This window comes from Anser anser (assembly GCF_964211835.1).
Source record: "Anser anser genome assembly, chromosome: 5".
Taxonomy (NCBI): Eukaryota; Metazoa; Chordata; class Aves; order Anseriformes; family Anatidae; genus Anser; species Anser anser.
Window position 1 is genome coordinate 11,630,851 of NC_139725.1, and position 21,616 is coordinate 11,652,466.

The 21,616-nt window shown below is 37.2% G+C and overlaps 1 protein-coding gene across 6 annotated transcripts in view; it reads right to left on the reverse strand.

Annotated features, from left to right (window-relative positions):
* The window catches only part of NELL1 (neural EGFL like 1), a 292,350-nt gene that overhangs the window by 59,059 nt on the left and 211,675 nt on the right, over positions 1-21,616 (reverse strand). For all 6 annotated transcript variants that reach the window (XM_083838068.1, XM_083838067.1, XM_083838069.1 and 3 more), the window contains exon 15: positions 11,631-11,726. In XM_083838068.1, the coding sequence (XP_083694194.1) occupies positions 11,631-11,726 (96 nt within the window). The remainder of the gene's footprint in view (positions 1-11,630; positions 11,727-21,616) is intronic.

Below are 21,616 nucleotides of genomic sequence, written 5' to 3' on the forward strand. Positions count from 1 at the left end.
CTGGAAGAGAAAGCCTGTTGCCCACCCTGGCTCCTTGTTAAAAAAAAAAAAAAAAAAAAAAACTGTGTTTAAAATGAAAACAATCTATTTAATCTCCCTTTAACTGAGGAGTACCTACACTGACAACTCGAAGCTATCAATGGTTTGGGTGTCCTGTTAAACCTGTAGGTTCTTATAAATAAGCTGAGTGGCTGCAGCACATGCGAAGGGGACACATGGGATCCTAAGCAGAGTTTGGGTGCCTCTCCTCTTTTTGCAGCTCATCGAAGAGCCTGACTGCTTACCCACAAGAAGATCCAATAGGTGTGCAAGAATCTCTACCTGCTGGTGAACTCTGCCATCCGTGATGGAAATATCACTACTTCCAAGACGATGCAATGAGGACAGTGGATGAGCTGAGCCTACAAGTTTGAACTCCACCTAAGAATCATTCACATTTACAACCATGTAACTGCTATCAAAAGCTGAAAGGATCTGTAACCTATCACAGAAACGTAGCTATCTCTGAAGTTAAAGCATAGGTGCTACTCCATGCTAACCAGACAGCTATTTCATATGAGTGATTTCTCTGACTGACATTGCTAAAGAAGGCACAATGTAATTACCCAAGCTGAAATAGGATACAGGTTCAACAGGAACTTTAATGACCAGAAGTGTTTAGACCTTTCATTTTATGCCTCATTCAAAGGATAAATGAGTACCATTCCAAAGATTAGATTGCCAGCATACAGAAAACGTCTCTTCAGAAAAATCAAATAAGAAAGGAAATTTTACTCTTTCACATAAAACCCCTGTCATTTATGTTTGTGTCTGAAGTGACCGATCTACGTAGTAGATATTAGATGTTGAAAGAAATAATTCCGATATTACACTGCTTAAATAGTGGAAAACTCCAGCTATTGAACTGACTTGCTAAACCAGAGATTCTCTTTTTAAAAGCAAAAAACAATTGCTGTATTTGAGAAGAGCTCTATTTCTGCAAACGTGAAGGACCAAACAGATTTTTATCAGAACTTTATAAAAAGTTTGAAAAAAAAAAAAAAACCGTTGCCACATAGTTCCTCGAGGTAGATTATGACTGTTATTTTACAGCTACCTCAATCATAAAGGAACTAGCAAAGAAAACATTCAACCAGAACAATCCACATAACTTTTATGCTTCATATGAACCTTACATTAAGTGAAGCATTCCTTTAACACCTTGTGTTTTCTTTCACCAGGGTCTACAGGCACAAACATTGCCTAATGAAAACAACAAGATCTGCACAGAGTTCACGAGCTCTGAATCTAGAACAGATTTTAACACCACACTTTCCAGGAGATGGATTCAGAGGTCTTTTTCACACCCAATAGGTATTACTCTACTGATTTTTTTTTTTGGTTATTCATCATCCATAATACACTGGATTATCCAGAAAAAATTCCAGAGCTAAAAGAGGTCTTCTGAAACATCATGTACTTTCTGCAGCAGAACAGACATGTCACTATCAAACAAACAACAATGAAAATGTTTCACCTGATGCTGAAAAATCTTTGGAATGAAAAAGCAAGTTTGTAACATTCTAGATCAGTAAAGCCTTCTATTTCTTTTCTTGTCTGTTAAAACACGTGAGTACAATCCTTAAGAAGGACTTGTTTTCTTGCGTCCATAAACTGATTTTAATTTAGCTCCTTCTGTTGTAGGCTTTTTTTCGCTGTAGGGGTGTATAACTCCATTCTGCAACCCTGCTAGAGTAAACTATTTAAAAAGGGGGGTACTGAAATTCACAATAACTTTAGGTGCTACAGAGGGTACTTCAGTTCATAACGAAAGGATGGCATTCCAGCAATGTTTTAACTCATTCTCACCCCTTCTTCTAGAGCAAAATAACTGGTATATTTATCCTATTGTACATGAGCTACAATCTACATAAATCATATAACAGGGATAATGATCTATGCCATTTTATTTGCTTTCCGAGTATTATATGAACATGGATGTGATCTCTTCCTCTGAATATCAACCCAATGAAAGCAAGCATAGGTGGCTGTTGATTTTGTGGTGTTGAATTACCATCAATAAAGGGAAAAAGATCTTGCTGGTTACCCCTACTTGTTTTTCTGTTGTATAACTTCCATCAGCTTACAGTGTCCTTCTCACACCGTAATTTTTGAGGTGAAAAAAAAAAAAGAAATTAAAAAAGGAAAACTTGAATTAGGTATCCAATACCACTAGAGCAACAGCATGTTGTTTTGCTCCACTCCTTTTACATCACATTATTTCTCAAAGAAATAATGCTGAGATGCTGATTCTGATTACAGAGGTACATTTTCTCTCACTACATCTTGAATAACTTGAATGAGATCACTCATGAAATATGCTATGAAATAACTCATTATATTAAACTTTGGCTGAAATGTGGCTCTATATGGTAAACTTCTGAGCTGCACAATTTTTGTGAAGACTGAATTATCTCCCCAGCTTGAATAGGACCTTACCCCTAGACTAGGTTAGTAAGATTTGCACCATAGATCAATGAGTTAAAGGTGGCATATTTATCATTGCAAATGCAACTAACACAGCTAATTCTACATAACCCCCCTCCCCAAATGTTCTTTTATTTCACTAGAGCAATTTATTTTTCATTTCACCTAATTCAACTGCACCAGATCCTCAGGCTTTCATGCAGGTGAAATTCTCCCTGAAACCAAGAGGAATTGCCTTAAAAAAATGCAAGTTCATCTCTATGCACACTCTCTACATTTTAAGTAATACTTCTAGGTTATCAGTAAATTTCAATATTCACAGTTGATTCCCCAGTCTACAGCAGGTTATTGATAAGAAAAAGATGGTAGAGAGCTTATTAAACTCAGTAACGTCCCCTATAAATTGCCTGTAGTCAGACAGACTAACGCAGTTTTTATTTAATATTTAGTTAGTTCACTATCTATTCTGATATCTTTCCATAGAAATATTCTGTTTTTCACATATAGGTATCTGCACTAAGGAAGCATAGAAGGGTGTCAGACTATCCTGACAAACTATAGCATTAAATGTTATAAAATTAGCAGTAGTGCACTGCATTCAGAGCAGGCCTGTTTTCTGGGGGGTTGTTTGGTTGGTTGGGTTTGGTTTTTTTTTGTTTGTTTGTTTGTTTTTGTTTTGTTTTGTTTTTTTTATTAACCAGAGTCAAATGACTAATCTGGCTAATTCATCATGAATTATATATTTTAAAGCAACTATTTTTTTAGCTCACATCCATATAGGATTGCTTCTCATATGGAAACTTCCTAGTTGTCAAATGGAAATTTCAGAAATATATGAATATATTTGCTCAAATATAAATATTTGCTCATATTTTTGAGTGCTTTGTAAGTTTGTTTTCTATAATATATTCAAGTAATGATTCTGCCACTTGAAACAAATTTAAATCACATCGCCTGGGTCCTCTGAATCCAAGAAGAAACTGTAGCAGGTACAACTGCACACACGGTGTGGGAGATGTTCCTGGTGATAAACTGGATGAATGCTAAGTTAGGGACTGAGCACATCAAAGAAGGGCAAAAGTAACAAGGCCTAAAGCAGCAAACAATCTCCACAGCCTCAGTTTGAGCAAGGCTTTTGAACAAAATTTTGCTCTGTAGGCTGCAAGCTGTAGGATGTTCAGAAGGAATACAAAGCCTTTATTTAGAGCTTAGGAGTTTGCTATTGTTTGATTTCCCTGTCTCTTTCTATGCATGATTTTCCTTTTGTACTGTGTAATTAGAACTTACGGACAAATAATCATATAACACTGATTAGCAGCAGCTCAAACAAACAAAGACAAAAGGAATAAGCAAACCTTGTTTTTTTCCCTGAGATTTCCAGGCACTAGAGGGCAAAGAGAGGCCCTAACAATTTTTACCTGTTTAGCTAGACTAGCCCACATTCCTTAGAGCACACTCTTCTCTCAGCTAGGAAAGAAAGGCATGTCCTTTTAGCCTGTGAACACTGTTTTCCGCCTCATGCTCTGCATCTTCCAGCAATGTTACTGAGACCAGCCACACAGGCAACCTTCTTTTTGTGTAGGTACATCAACCTGAGGAGATGCACCATCTCCTTTTGACATGCATAACTTCAGCTCTGGAAGACAAGTTCTTCTTCACAAAGGTGTGCCACTGTGTGATGATGCCCACATAGTATATGGAGCATTGTCTTTTCCGAGAGGCTCACTAAGGCAGTATGTGCAGCACCCCCAGCCCTGGGGGAACACAAGAACTCTCTTTCTACTTGGAAGTTACTCCAAGCCAGACAACAGTAGCTGTCTTCACTGGTCACCACATGTGACTAGTGAGATGATGGGGGCACACAAGGGGCTCACTGGACACGTTCAGGGGAATGATGCTCACACTGATGTTCCGACTAGTACAGGGCATGTAAGCATTCATTTGAATGGTGCTCTCATGCTCCTGCTTTTTCTTCAACTTCATAGCGTTTATGCAGCATTGTTCTGTGAATGGCCATTTGAAAGTTCAGCTCTATTGTGGCTGAGGATGTCTCCCATGTAAGACTTGACTGAATCAACCACTAAACTCTGATGCACTGAAGAACTATTTTTGCTTTAATGGTTTAAGCTATGGTTTTTAGTCCTCATCACACCAGAAAGTCAAGTTTTCATATAATTTCAATCAGTTCCCTCCATACAGCTAAAAGGCTCGCTCATCTCTAATTTCAAGACAATTTCTAATAGCTATCTAAGAAGACTGAGAACAGGTTACTATCCAATGCTTTGGCAAGGTATATGAATCTAAAGAAGATCTAGGTGAACCATCACTTTATTCCTTAGTTTCCCACTCTTTTCCTTCCCTTCCAAAGTACTTCGTCATTTTACTTTTAGATTTTTCACTGCCTGCTTTTCAGTAGGACAGACACAATGAAGGAGTTAAATATATTACTCCATTACAAAAGGAATATGCAAAGCCACTGACTTCCTAGAGATGCATCCATTCATTTCTTTAAATATGCCACTTATTTTCATTTCACTGCTAAAGTACTACACAAGAATAATATATAGTAGCTATTTTTGTAAGCTCTATAATAAGTTCCACAGTTGATCTTCACAAGATGCTAATCCAAGAACATCTTGAATGGGAATTGGGATACAAAGATGGCCAGCCAAGACACCATCTAAAGGTATTTTTGTAAATGTATAAGGCAAGAGAACAAAAATTTCAAAATATGTGCTTGGATCTTCTTTGCAGTATAAAATTTGATCAACAGAAATTACCTCTTCATTACATTGTTCTGTATGAATCCAAATGCAAATTAGATGTCAACTATCTAAACCTTGCCTTTCTCTTCTCTGAATAAAACTGCATCCTTAAGTGATACCTGACATATACAGCTGGCATATAGACACTGGCTGGGGGAGGAAAGTAGAATTTGAGTGGAGAAATTTGAATTGTGGGAACCTAGAATAGTGTGCATTATCCCAACCAGGATATGCAAAATTATACAACCCTATTTTTAAGTACAAGTTTTGGGGACCTAAGAGGATAGAAAACAATTTTCTCTGACTTAAAGAAAATAAAAAATTAAAAACAAAACTCCCTCTCACCAAGTCAGAAGACTATGAAAGAGATTTTATGACCACAAGTCAAACAAGTAATAAAACATTAGAATATTAGAATCATTTGTTAGCTGGAATGTCAAGGTATCATCTCAGCTAACAGTAGAGATTAATATAGCAGATATTCCTTTCATTAAAATCAAAGAAAAGCATATATGCTCAGACACTTGAATATTACAAATACAGCAACATAAAAATATCCTTTGGAAATAAATAAATAAATAAATAAATGCAGTCGCTGCTTAATGTTTCTCCTCGCTTTTAAACTTCAATTTTTGCAGTACACGAGGCAGTGTAAGCGCTACAAAAAACAAGTCCAATCTCCCCAGCCATGGGAATAAGTGCTGTTCCTGGTCTGGGAGATTTCACTTTTCTTCGGCTTGGCAGTGTGAGAAAGAACCCCCCCCCCCCCTTGAGAGTTATTTGTTGATTTGCAGGCAGATGTCCCCTTGATCCTTAGAGACTGTCTTAATCAGATTTTTCTAGTAGATATTCTTTCATCTACTCCCTGATATCTTTACAAATGACAACTTTGTTTCTTCTATCATATTAAGATATCACCTCTTGCCATTTTGCAATAAGCACCGCTGGGGCAAATGCTGTAAACAGCTTGGCAGCAAATGGAGGAGGGTAACCTCAGCCACCTGGAGCATCTGCCTTCTCTGGATCTGTCACACTCTCAGGAGTGTTGTATCAGCCACAATCACCATTTTCTGTAATAAGTTAAGCATCGCTTACTTCAGCCCTCCTATATCGCACTGTACAGGCTTTACCTCACCTTGAAATGAGAGGCTTTAGAAAGAATCTAATGCAAAGCCTTGTGCCTACAGCTGCACAGCTGGTTTGTTTCCCAAAATAAACCTTGCTTCATATTTTACAAAACATCTTTAGATAGAGAAAGTAGGGAGTTTTGACATTTAGCTTACTGTACTCACTGAAAATCTCTTTCTCAGTTTTGCTTTGGGTTTTGTTTGCTTATTTTTTTTAAACCAGGTTCCTCAACTGAAATGTCTTTGATAGCTACACACCTAAAGATTGATCCAGCTCAGGAATCAAAGAAGTAGCACATGGAAAGACAGTTCTCACATTTCTATTTCCAGGGTCCAAAGGAATAGACTATACGGATTTTTACCCAAAGGACTGCAGAAGACAAGAAATTCCAAAAGAAGCAATTTAAGGGATGAGTCAACAAAGCAGTACGCAGCGTCTAGACAACAACTCCAGATACTGCAAGCTAATATGAAACAAACAAACTAAAGGCCTCTTCATTTTCCTGACAGTTACACGACATATCCAACTTCAAGATATAAGCATTTCAACATTCCATTTTGCACCTGTGAAATACCACACTGCACTGAAGAATCCTTACGTAACTAATACAGCACTGCAGGCGTTGATTTTTTGTCATTCACAAGTATGATCACTGGGATTCAGAGCACATTTCTCAGCCATGGTACATATCGAAAAATTACCTCTCCCCTCAACGTCAGACAATCTTTTGCACACACAGTCCAAAACCACACACAAAAATATAACCTCAGTAATTATCACCTCCTGATGCTTCTCTGCCATGTCTTCCCCTTACTTCTGACTGTCTACAGTCAGCAGGCAATTCTTCGATACCATTCACCCATTTGATAAGGAAAAAAAAAAAAAAGTTTACCTTCACTTTAGAAAGATTAGACAGAACTACAACAAAAACATTTACCTCTCTGAGCTCTAGTCAATACACAGTCCTTCTAATCTACCAGAATCATATTCCTCATGCAGTATATACCAGCTCAGACAATAGCTTTCATAAGCCAGGGGAACAAAGATTTGGTGCAATTTTGGACATGTTGCTCGAGCAGTGCAAAAGCCCTCCTGCAACTTTGGGGAAAAAAAAAAAAAAAACAAAAAAACCACTTTGTTCAACTTGCGTCTAGCTAGGAACCTGCTTCTTCAAACCTTTTTGCTCTTTCCTTTTTATTGCCTGAAGTTATAATTCATGCAGGAGGTACTGTAAAGAGGTGGCTTATATTTGAGTAACAACTGGATTGTGCCTAGGAACCAGCTGGAGTCTGGGGTATCTAGCCCAGGATGACAGTCTGCTTTCCCATGGCTACTCTCCTCCTGTGTTTCTGTGCTGGACACCTACTCTCAACTTGCTGTGTAATGCCAGGATCTAACTTCCTTAACTGAAATGTCTGTAACCACTGGACACCATCACAGAGCTGTACTGAAGATGGTGGGTATTTCTTAGGCCCATACACAGAACTCCTTCACATGCATGTAGGTGTTCGAGGGGTGCCTGCAACATATTGGGAGTAAACAAATGATTGAAACTGCATCTTTTGATATTCTACATTGTTATGCCTAACTCATTCTCAGTGCTTCATCAATGGGAGTAATGACTAGCATTCCACAAATACAGAATAACAGCAGAGCCTGTCCACAAAACCAACATTACAACTCCACTGACCTGTGGCTCACCCACTGAGACAGAAAAGCAGCTCAATGAATGATGGGATTTTTTTTATTTTAAAATACTGCTAAACCATGAGATGAAGAAAACATTCCTGGATGAAAAACTAGGGCATTTGACTCCATGCTGCCAACTACTCTCAGAGCATTGTGTTTGCACTCCTCTCTGCACAGCAAAATGTCTCTTGGAAGCATTTAACAGGGATCCCTGCCAAGAATGCACCTGGGCTTAAGCCAACAGAATTACATACACTTAAGGATGCATATCTCCAGCTCAGAAGCCAGGTGTATATATGCTGGAACCATACAGCAATGCAAGCAAAAATTCTAACACAAAAACTTCCTAGCATAGGCATCACAACTATGTTAGTTATCACAAATGGTAATGATCACACAGATCATTTATTTCAGCCATGGCCAGCTAAACAAAACAGACAAATAAAAAACTTAATCAGAAAATGGAATCAGTCCCTAAACAGAAAATGACAAAAAGTCTGTAAAAAGCATCAAGCTCACAGTTATAGAAAAAGCATTTATAAAGAATGGATTGAAAGAGATACTTGACAGTATCTCTGGATAACAATCTGGAGTTCACACTGCATGCAAAAAGAAAAGGCAGCCCCACAACAGTGTTATGCGAATTCTGCATTTCAGGTAAAACAACTGGTAATAGCTAATTCTTCTTAGTAGCATGCTGAATTATGTATTTATACATACACCTTAAATATGTATTTTAATTTCACCTTTTCAACTGCGTAAATTACCACTATATATCCCAGTCTTCTCAAATATCTCTGATTTTTTAATTAACCTAATATCATTTCAACCAGACAGTCAGAACACGAGTAACATATGATTCATATTCAGAAGGAAACGCACCTGCTTTTCAATGACCTTTCTAATTGATGGTTTGTTTTACCCTTTCCATGACGTTAAAGCCAATTTGGGTCACACTGTTTTTAGCTAGCGAGGAGTCCTTTCAGCTCACAAATAATGTATAAAGGATTGCTGTGCTGTTGGTTTGAAGGACATACTTAAATGCAGCTTGGTGAATAGAATACATTACCCAAACACATCACTTTACTTCAGATATGCATCATCCCACCATGAGTTTCCATCAGACAAGGTTTTACCAGGAATGTTTGATTTAAAGTCATGTCTCACCATTTCACAGCCTTGAAACTATGTCATGATTGAGGGAGTGCTACCATATGTTAAACACAACTGTTTATTTCTAACATTACATACAACAGAAGGAAAACAAATAAAGAAACAAATGTTTTTTGAACCTTAGATATCCTCCAATAAAACCGCAGCAAAATGAAGTGAAACTATGAAGGAAGTCTTCTCTGACCTTACACTCCTGACACTATTGCATCTTCCAGGAACAAGTAGGTAAGCAAAAGGGTCTGCTTCAAAGATGGTTCATCACCTTTCTACTCTCAATACATAGTTTTTTGTAGCTTTTCCAGGACACGTACCTTCAGATGGCTGAAGCTGTTATCAGAGACCTGACATTCACTTAGCTACTGAAATACATATACAACATAATATATATCAGATAAAGCTTTCAAACACACTGTCTAATACAACTAAAATATGACTTCTCACATTCAAAGCAAATTCAAATTTCTCAATGTTACCATCATTAGCTTGAGTGGTAGACTATCGATAAATCCTACACATCTTCAAAGAACAAAAAAATCTTCCTTCTGGTTCCAGTCATATAGATCTTATACACAGAAGCTAGCTCCTTCTGACATATACCTCTAAATTTACTGATATACCTACTGAGTGTCCCATGTCTGCCATGTTTCCTTTACTGGGTGTGCTAACTCACACTTTAGATCAAAAAAATACAAAACCATGAAAAACATAGCCTTCAATTGTGGTTATGTCATCCATTTATCAATCTTAAACCATTGCTTCATCAATTTAAAGACTCTGTATTCTAGTTACGGGAATCCCTTTACAGCTATAAGAAGAAAGATGCTTTAAAGATTCATGTGTGAAAGACAGGCGGTTGAGCTGAAAGCTGGCCTAAAGCCACCAGCTCCCTGAGTCGGCAGGGAACCCTTGGGCACAGCAGGTGCTTGTTTTGTAGAACCATATTTACACATCCATACAACACATCCCAGGTATCCTGAATCACTTTGAATGTACTTGTACCCTCTGAATTACAGACATTTTGGAAAGGAATGGACAAACTATACATGAAAGAGGCTAACTAGCAGGATTAGCGTGGGGCTCTAAGGCAGGTTTTTCTTGTATTACCTCCCCACATATATTGTCTGCACTTTTTGCTGAATGTCAGGAGGCTTGGGAGCTTAGTTCTGTTCAAAACAAATAACCCAAAGGCTATAGGCAGCAAAATGCAGTACTCAAATTAATTCAAGATGATATGAAAAAAATCATGTCCTAGTTCATCCCCAATTCATTAGAAACAATGCTGACAACTAGAAACTATGGGATTTTATTATACAGTGATTTAAGTACATCCATAAAAAGCTTTAGGAGTTTTCAGAAGCTACTCAAAGCACATTTGTTGACAATTGGGTTTAAATTACTTTCTATTATAGCAGAACAGACACGTATTAAACAGACACTGTTATACACTAATTATTGGACAGTCTCTGGAAAACAAGTGGTTTCAGTGATTTAACGTGCCCTTTAATGGTTATTTCTTTTTTTTCTTCCATAAAAAAAAAAACAGCTTGTCAATTATAATCTCACCCATACTAGCATCATCCAACTTGCGTTAACAATTCACTTTATTTCCACCAGTAAAGTATAAAGGTTTACTAACGAACTTGCTAAACAGAAAACTATCCCTGGGTTATTTAAATGAAATTCAATTGCAATAAATACAGACCAAAAGAATACATAAAATCTGCTTTTTAGAGAACCTAACCAAAGTACTATATGGAATCCTATAATATTCCTTCCTTATAACTTAAGGTAGACAAGGAACCAGATCTCTGAGAGAAAAACAGAAAGGTGGACCAATGGAAGAGGCTGCCAGGAGCAGATCTTGAAATGGAAAAGATTTGAGATAAGGCTGAAAGGAATCAAAGAATCACTAGTAAGATACATTTTAACAACTTATGGTCCTATGGAAACGCATGTCCTCAGTGACTTGGAAACAAAGCAAATCTTAAAAATCCAACAACTTGAATTAAGTAGAATTATTTAACAAGAATTCCAGTGAAAAGCAAGCATCCAAATTCAGGTCTAATGTGTCAAATAGATTCAGAAAAAACAAAAGGTGACCTTGAGCTTGCATCACAGAAGATAGGTGGAGTAAATATTTTTCATTTACCTTCCTCTGTAATTAATCAAAAGTGTCCACTGGAAGCAAAATCAGACATCTCCAGTCATTTAAAAATTTCCATGTTTAATATAAGACTATCTTTCAGTTAGGAAAAGGCAGTTATGGAACAGCCAAAACACGTATCTTCACTGCAGAGAAAATTTCAAGAAGATTGAATTGAAAAGATTACAATTTAAAGCAAGTATTTCTTAAAGCAGCATATCGTATTTCTTATTACAAAAGAAGAAGCTGTTTCAGCAAAGTTTTACCTTTCTCACAATGACTTCCTGTGAATCCAGACGGGCAGACACATTTGTTAGGGGCTACACAAGTTCCACCATATCTGCATCCCTCTTCACAGAATGCTGAAAAATCAAAGGAACATGTGATACTACTTAATTTTTTTCAGCCTATTATACATTTGCAAGCTACTAAGAAAAGCATCCTAATTCTAAGCAATTAACAGAATTCAGCATATTAAAATTCAATCCACCTGCAAACACAAAGAGAAGTTACTCACTTAAATGATATGAGGAAAAATTTCAGATTACACCATAGGCAAACTATCTCACCAATAAAAGATTAATAACCATCTGGAAGAAGAAGAGAGGGAAAAATACAGCATGCAATTTTAATGGGGCTGATCTTTCAATTATACCCAATTTGAGTATTACAATTACAATGCTCTGGTGATCCACAGATAACAGGCTGGTCAGATGGTATTAACTACTTGTTTCTCACTTCTGTCAAATAATACACTTCATTGAAATGTCTGTAAATGTAGCCTTTTTTATTTTTTTTTAAATTATTTGTAAGTGTAAATCACATTTTCTGGAATCAAAAAATTAATTAAGGGGAGGCTTATGACTGAAAATAGAGAAGGGGTCAACCACAAAACAGCACCTCTATCGAAGTGTGGTTCTTGTCAAAAATGCACAAGTACTCCAGAAGTGCACTTGTCAGATATCTAAGTGTCAAAACAAATGATGGATCTCAGCTTTTCTAGCAAGCAGTGTGGTGTTCCTCTCACACATGTAAGTTTAGCAGGAAGCCCGCTAACTGTGCAAGAAGTATGCTTGAAATTTAATGCTATTTTTTCTTCCCTTTTGTCGCATGTGTATAAGGAGAGGAACTAGGGTAAGAAAGGAAACCGCAAGCATCAGGGCATGATCAATTTTGCACTGTTAACGCCCGTAAAAACTTTGCTGAGGCTAAGCTCAGGCCCTGTACCCACAAACACTCTCCCAATCCTCTCCTAGGTATATATTGAACTTCACAAGTTACTCAGTGGGATTAACTGCACTTATGAGGGAAGTTAAAATTAATATTTAAACAGCAGCTCTCTGCATCTAAGCTAATAACAGAATCGCAAAGTGTTTTCTGCAAGCTAAAATCACAGATGGAGTGTTGGCAAAGAGATGTTACAAATGCTATGAAAAAGCTTAAAGTGCTAGATAACAGAAGAAATGTTTTAGATTTATTTTCCAACGCACTAAAAAGAAAAATAAAGAGAGGAAAGTACTGAGGATTAGGAAGAATCTTTTGTAACTGTTAACCACTTAGAGGCAAAAGAGCACATCATTATACCTTGACTGAACTCACAGACCGCTATGCTCTAGTATAATTTGTAGCATGTCATACTGTTTTATGGAGAATAACACGGGGAGAGGAATGCTGAAGTGTTTTAGAGAAGATGGTAGTAAGAGAACATAAGCTCTCCTACGACTGGTGCAAGGCAGTGGTGGGAGAAAGTACTGTTCTTGCCCACTAACACTTCCTGCTCATTGATGTGGGCACTCCATGTGAGAATCTTCTGAAATGTGTCTATTTTGAAACCGCTCAAAAGAGAAATATGGGTTAAGAAAAACATTTTGTCATTTTTTCATATAAATATTTGTAGGAAAGTATAATTTTGCACAAAGCTGAAAGTAACTAGTATGAAATACAGCTGAAAAATTATGAAAAACATGATAAAATTTAAAAGGTGCCTTCTGTAGCTCTTGAAAAAACGCTCACTTCTGGTCTCGGCATTCTCAGAGGATGTGCAAGTTAAATTCTTCACCTACATTTTTTCTGGTTTGAAAACAAGAGGCAGCAGAGACTATCTTGAATTAGTAATAAATTTCTGGATGACTACAAAAGAATTAGAAATTGTGGCAGAGCAGATATAAAGGGAAAATATATATATATATAAATATATATATATATATATAAAATCAGCTTCACTGACAAAAAGGAATAGTTTCTCCATAACATGCCACACTGAACTGGGAAAAAACTACAGCGTTCTTAAAATAAAAAATAAAAAGAAGTAAGATGAGGGGAAAAAAAGAGTTTGTTGTCTATAATAATCAGTCGTGTCCACCAAAAGTCATCAGAGCTGTAGGGAGACACATTTACTGATGGGGAGGGGTAAGAGGGCTTCACTCACACACCTTGCCACCATAACCGATACTGCAAATTTACTAATGTGAAATGTTTGCTTCTTACAATAAATCCTTTTCATAGGCATGCACAGTAAGCTGGTGTTTTCTTCTGTTCTCTTTTAAGATAAATAAGATAAAAAGGTTTACGAGGTGGTATTGGCTATTTAAGAGATTTTCTCGTTAGTCTAAAAACTATGTTGCCTGCAGCAGCCAGGTCTCAACATCCACAGGCACAGCCAGCTATGGCGTTCACATCTGGGAGAGAAAGACTGCAAGGCCATAGGTCAAAGCTCTCTCTGTCCTTCTATTCCTTCCTGCATATCCAAACACACCTCTTGTACATGTATCCAAATGTGCTAGCATTTATTAAGCATTTTGAAATTCACCTCTCCTTAACGTGTCACACAATAACAGTAGCAATGTAGAAAAGAAAACAAACAAACAACTAGGGATCACTGTATTACAAGTTCTTGTGAGAAGGGACTCTGCTGCCCAAGTGCACAAGGAATCACTGAGTCAGTAGCCTGTCACATGGATGTAAGAGGGGGGATGGAGCTGGCGAAGAAGCTGGGCAATGGCTGTAGAAGAAAAGAACTGAATGCTATTTTTCAATTTCTGCAGAAGCTGAAAAGGCCTCTGCAATCCAGACCAGCTGTTCTGAATGGTTTCTCTTGGTTCCTCAGGCTTTGGTGGATTTTGTGGAGGAGATTATTTCTTACATTTTTATGCAAGAAAATAAAATGCCAAAGAAAACAACCACAATTATCCCAAACAGCTTTCCTAAAAACTCTCTAATTCCTGTATTGTAGGTTTGCAGGAAGTGGGAATGTCAAAAACACAAATCTCCAAACATCGTTACAAAATCAAAATGTTTGTCTAAGGCCACTCTCCTTAATTGCCAGGAAAAGAGCCTACAGTATTATAAGGCAGCACTGATAGCACAACTCCAAATTTTAAGAATGCTCAAAGCCTCTCACGATTGGAACCCAATTTCAAACTTCACTCATTTGAACTATTTTCTCTAATAGGTTTCTGCTGCTAGCTGAAACGTTTTAGAACATTTTATCAAAAATCACTCTTTTCCAACAAAGATATTTTTCCTTTATCCTCTCAGTAGGAGAGATTAATTAAGGAAAATCTTTACAACACTTCTGTACCTCTGCCTTATTGATGGACAAGAGGACCCAACAGGGAGCAGCTCAGTGACCGGATAGTAAATCAACTGGAGTGCCCAGGCTCTCATAAAACTACCTGCTTTAGTGCTTATGCTTTGTCATACATCTTATGGGCTGTGGGGTCTAAGACTTGCACTGTGGTTTAGACCCTTCAAAATCAAAAAGCTGTTATTGGGGGGAAGGCCCCAACAATACCACAAAACTACCAGTTATAAACTTCAACTGCAGGCTCCCTCCTACTTAGAGCAAGTTAACAAAGAAAGATAAATCATGGTTGGATCATACTTTTTTTAATGTATTGCCCTAAATAGATCCGATCTCAAAGTATTTGCAGGCTTCTTCCTCCAAAGTAAAAGCCTTTTTCATATAAAGACCTTTCCTCAATAGACATAATTTCTCTGCAGAGTTTTATTTTTGAAGTATTTCCTCCTCAATGGTGGATCAGAAGAGTATGTAATCAGCCAAAATGAGCAATCTGCTGGATTCGCCATTTTTGTGAAATGTTGGAGGGACAGGGAAGTCTTACTGCGCAGCTCCACAAGGAGCAGCAGGAATATGCCCCCAGACTTGGTACCATGCTCCTGCACACCCTCAAGTTGAATGCCCACTGTCAGCATATTTACAGGATACAGTCTCTTTTCCTTTGTCCAGTTAAATTCAATTATCTGCTCCCCAAGTTAGAGCATTATGGACATCCTCAGGAAGAAAAAGAAGCATTTAGCAGTGCTAGAGCCTCTTTTCATGAAAGGTGTGGAATTTGGCTGTCGTTCTTGTAAGTACTTTTTGTTTCTTTCCTGGATCTAGGCACTAATGCATAACAGAGCCAGTATGAAAGCCAGGCTGCTATAGTTTCAAATATGCAGTACTGTCATACTATAATTTTTATGCAGTACTACATAAAAAATAAATAAAACATACCATAGCTTGCACAAAAGGAAACACAGCAATACCAAAAACACAACAAGAACAACAAAAACTCTTGTGCCACATATCACAATGAAGAGAAGCTATCAATTAAAGAAAGAAAACAGTGTTATTTAAATATAATTTTTTGTTCAAATACAAATTCATATAAATTAGGCATTTCCATGAATCAAAACCATACCTATTACTACATTAAGTTCAGTTTATCAGAGATTAACCAGTTACTTTCCATACTCAAGGTATACTGTAAATTGTCAGGACACTTGCAGTGTGGGGTAACTGTTAGCCTACTTTGTAGCAGCAATTGCAATGTAGCTCAAGGTGAGACTGTGCCCTCTAGGCAGCATACGAGATACCAGTTTCTATAGTGTAGTAGCACTTTTTTGCATTTTGACCCCTACATACTGGGTGCTCACATTCATGCAAAACTACCTGGTACCTTGCCTCACAGGCACACGTCAGCTTCACTGTGTAAGCACCTACAGCGAAGAGAGGAAAACGTTCTTCATGATCAAACAGAAGCAGGTATAATGCCAGTGCTGCCCTATAATTAAACCTACAGCAGTTTTCTAGAAGACTTCAATTCAGTGGGACTTCAGCCTGACACCTTCCACCTTCACTTCAAAGATTGTGCATTGGTACAGAGAGTTGGGGGGGGGGGGGGGGGAAGAGCATCAGCAAATACATCCTTTTCAGGTACCCACTGCAGGCTTTTGCTCAGCGCTGTGTTCCCTACCCAAAATATAGACCACAGTTCCTTCTGGTCACTGCCTCAGCAAGCACTAATCCTCTCTTGACGTTATCATTGCTCTCCTTGTACATCAGGAGGTGTCTGGGGACTGCTATGCTGTGCAGTATAAAAGAGAAAGGCAAAATTTCTTGTGCTTTTCAAATACTACTTTTACTGATTTATCTTCAACAGGGTGGTCAGTAAAATGACCATGAAGTCCGGGGATATTTGTCTAAATTCAAGGATTATATGCACGTCAAGTGAAAAAAACGACATTCAGGACAGGTGAGAAAGGGGTCAGGCATGGACTGCCCAGGTAAACAAAAACGTACTGGCTTTGGAAAAGAGATGGGCTAGCTGAACCACACAAGCAATTCGATAATCAATTGATGGAAAGACCACAATTTCATTAGCTGATTGAATTTACTCAGCCAAGTACACACAAGGTCGTAGTTGATAACAATCCAACTATATAAGCCAAGTACCAGAATAATCAGATGATGCCAGTTGCTGAGGTAGATTTAGAGGACAGCTGAGAAAGGAAGAAAAAAGCACACAAACAAAATAAGGGAACAGGAGAGGTTCTGTTCTTTTTCCCTGTACTCAAGTGTGACACTATCATTTATAAAAGTACAAAACTTTTGGTTCAGTGAACTGCAACCGTTCAATGAAGGGTGTGACTTATTTAACACAAAGTCTGCCAAATGCCACTGGAGTCCTTTTACAACTGGCTGGAGTCAGAGAAGGACATATCTGGTGGGAACAAACTTTGGGCAAAAGAACCTCCTGGAAAATTTTCATCCCACATGTTGGAGAAGAAAGGGGAGCATAGGTCAGTATGGCAATCAGCATGTGAATACATCTGAGACTGGAAGATAACTCCTTAGCTGAGCAGTTCATCACATTTGCGAGTGACTCCCAACCCAATTTGCACTTTAGATTTTATACATGGTATGTATGAGGGCTAGTTCACTCCTGGAACAACCTGTAAGTCGTAGGCCTTCTAATAGCTGACTGTAAAATTACTATTCCTGATTTATATTTATAGAGATTGCACATACAAGAGGTATACATAAATGTAATTAGCATAATGCCCACCTACTGTAGTCTAATCCTGGCAGTACAAAACTATTACTTACAGCTAAGTATGAACAAAGATCAACGACCTTGGAATTAGGGTTTGGAGAAATGTTTTTTTCAAAGCACTCAGAAAAGCATGAAGTTCTTTCAAATTTGTGAGGCAACACACACTAACAGTCCAGGGAAAAGGCCAACACAGAAAAGTACCTGGAAAGATTGTAAGTAATAATGAACGTATCACGAAGAAATGATGGCTAAATACTGGTTTTAGGCATACACACATCTACTGTGTGTGCACATGTATGACTGTGTGTGTGCGCATATATTTCCATCTGATGTATTTATCAAAATGGTGAACTAATGTTGTAGACACTGGCATTAGGCTATTTAGGCTGCTTAAGCAGTCAGTCTTTTCAAGAACCCAGTACTTTGTCACACAGCACTTCAAAAATTAAGACTGAAGTCAATTTGGAAGCCTGAGCATATCTCTCAGAAAACACAGAACTCTTAGAAGCAGGCCCTTTCTTTGCTGTTACATGATGTTAAATTCTCTTGCTGTTTAGTGTTTTGCTTGACTGACACATCATCAAGTTGCGGCCATTTGTACTGAAGAAGCAGGCCACTCATCTGGATGCTTTGCAGGGTGAGATCAAGTGCAGTTTGGCTGGAAATGCTGGTGCTTGGTGGTTGGTTTTTTTTGTTTGTTTGCTTCTCTGTGGTTGGTTGGTAGCATTTTGTTTTTCTGAAGAATGAAACATCAACTCCTTAAAATTAGTACAATGAATCACAGTAATAAATACTAATTGTTTCTTTTGTATTACTCCAATAACAGGACTTACTTTTGAATGCACAAGTTATCCACCATGATTAATAAAATTTTCACCTAAAATATTTTCTAACGAACAAGATGCATGTTATTAAATTAATTCAGAAAAGGTATCAAACAAACAGATATGTCCATTCTACCTATTGGCGAAATACATATATGAAATACTTATTGATATCAAGTTTATTTTATGGCTCTGAGGACAGCTATGTGACAATTTTCTAAAATGTACATAAGATCAATAGAAACAGTAAAAGACAAAAGTAATATAATAAAATTTGTCCTGTGTTATATTATACTTTTGAAACCATCTCTCACATCCTCGGATGATTCTGTGCAAAGTAAATGTTGTTGCCACTTTACTACCCTGCTTCCTCAAGGCTAGACTCCTCAACATTTTTAGTGCACCATTTTAAGTCAACTGAATCTGTCTGTCTAGTAACCTAATACTAAGTACGAAAAAATAGGGTGGAAATCTTCTTCCAGAAACCAGCTAAACATCTTTAAAAATTCAGGTCAACAGTCAAAAATGTAAAACCAAACTGAAATTTGCTTTGAAAAATGACACGTGACATACCATATTACTGGAGTTTTTCTTTGAAACACATAAAAAAAGTGCAGTTACTAGAGCAAGATACTCCTCTTCAGCAACACCTAACTGGGAAAACTAAGGACAATAAATTATCACAACGCGGAGCAGTTCTTTTTTTCCCAACACACAGCAGAAAAAGAAAGAGAAGATGCAAACCTTCTGACCTGCTTCCACTGTGGCTGTGATGATATGGCTCATTTTCTTTAGAAATCAGTTATGCTTAATCAATCTCAAATTAAAGATAAAGAAGCATGTTCTAGAAGCACAACAGAAGCATTTTCCCTTGCCTAATCTGATATGTTATCACAGCCTTAAGGAGATTTTGATTCAAATCCCATTGAACTCATTGAAAAAAAAAATTGGATACAATAAGCAAATAGGGTCAGTTAGGCCCTAGTGCAGTATGTGTAATATTCAAACAACGTAAAAGTAGTTTTCTATCTGTGTATGTTATGCAGTTCATTGGATATTAGCCTTCCATTCCAGATACTTTCAGCACTGGATTCTACGCATGTGTAACAGGTATACCGACTGAACTCATTCTTCGTGCATTCCCTAGTACAACTGACTGGGGCCTTCACCAATAAAACATAAAACTATTTACTGTAAGAAACAGTGTGAATGATAGTCTATATAACTTAAATGAAAAGCTACTAGCAACCTCAAGTAACTGTGTTATTATAAAGACTGGAATGTTGAATAGTTGTACAAAACATTCCTAACATCAGTAAAACATAATTTTAGGATATCTGTCTGTATGAGGATTGCTGTGTTTTGAAATTGTAAAGAAGCTTTAGAAAGAGCATTTTTACTTGTGACTGAAAGTGAGCTTGTTGTTCTACTATGTTAGATTCAGAAGTATTATTTTGAAGGCTGCTGGAATCTTACTACGAGCATAACAATTGAAACTGAAAACAAATACTTGGCTTGATAGCTGAATGCTATCAATAATCCCTTGTTTTACTACTGCACATTCTGTGCAGCATTTCTGATAGTGACAATATTGAAAGGAAGAAGAAAATATGATATAAAACAACATTGTTTTTTCTGGTGAATCAAAGATATGCAAAGACATAAAGAGATTAAGAGATGTTAAGCAGTAACTTGAAACAAGCACATTTAAATTTAGGCATTATCTCTCATTGTCCTAACATTATACTTCTGGTTATCTGAAAGTAATGTTTTCAGCGCTACCTCTGAAAACATTTTTAATGGGCTTTTGCACCATCTTTTAAATCTCACTCATTTTGCCAAGCAACTCCACCCACAATAAAATACCTTTTTTCAAAGGATGATTCTGTTCTGTTGAACAACACAGGAAAGATGGGACTTGTCAGTTCCAGAGATCAGAGTCCTCTGATTACAGGAAGGACTCACTCTGCCTGTTTGTTTTCTTTCAGTTTGAAGCATTCAGAGTTCAGCCACAATACCCATCCAGTTTTTACTCTTTATCAAGAAAGATGCCATGTTAGATATAGATGGTTTGCCACTAAGGAAAGGAAGTTAATCTCCATTTACAAAATTTAGCTTACCTTGCAGTATCTAACGGATAAAGGTCTATATTAACTAAAGAGACTGCCAAACTGGCAACCCAGAGATGAAAAGCTCCGTATCCCATTAGCAATACTCTAGGGCTTTCTATCTCATTCATATGAAGTTTATATTAGGGAAAGCAATAAATAAAACAATGAAGGAGGAAAAAAGAAAAAAACACAAAGATTCAAATACACTGCTAAAATATACCACAGTAAATAATTAAATCTCTTAGGTATGGTAACTTTTGCACTCTTTTGCACTTCTTCTGACCTTTGCATTTGTTGGATTAAAATGAGAATGCAAATAACTATTAATAGGACGGAATTAATGTCAGTGCTAATCTGCATTTTAAATCAGAAAGTTTTTCAGTACCTAAAATATCACCACAAAAGCTGAGTTTTCTCAAAAACAATGTAGATTTTTAGCAATTATTTTAATTTTCTCAGTGGCCAAAGACCTGTTCATGCTACCATCTCAGTTTACCTTGAGTAGTCTTACCAGGTAAGTTTTATCCTGAGATGCAAGACTTACCAAAAGAAAAGAGAATAAATTTAGGTATCTGAGAGAGCCACCAGATTCTTTAACAGTGAAAAAAGAAACACTAAAAACTTGTCTGAAAAATCACTGAAAACCCTGGTATTGTTCTCATAGTTATGCAGAAATTCCAGTATAAAGGCAGCTCAAGCTGGTGTGACAGCAGGTGTGATATGCATCACCATCAGGCTTATAGTCATCATAATACATTGCTTCTACATAATTCCTTTCATCTCAAGCTTTTACACATTATAAACAATTAAGCTTTACAACCCCCCAGTGAGGTAGATGCATCAAGAACCTGAACCTGCTAGGCACTTTTTTTAGGAAAGAGTTAAGTACAGAAATATAATTTAATAAAGTACACATTTAACAAGTAAAAGCAGAACAGCAAATATAATCTGTGTGCGTAAGATTTTTGGCTGAGCCAAG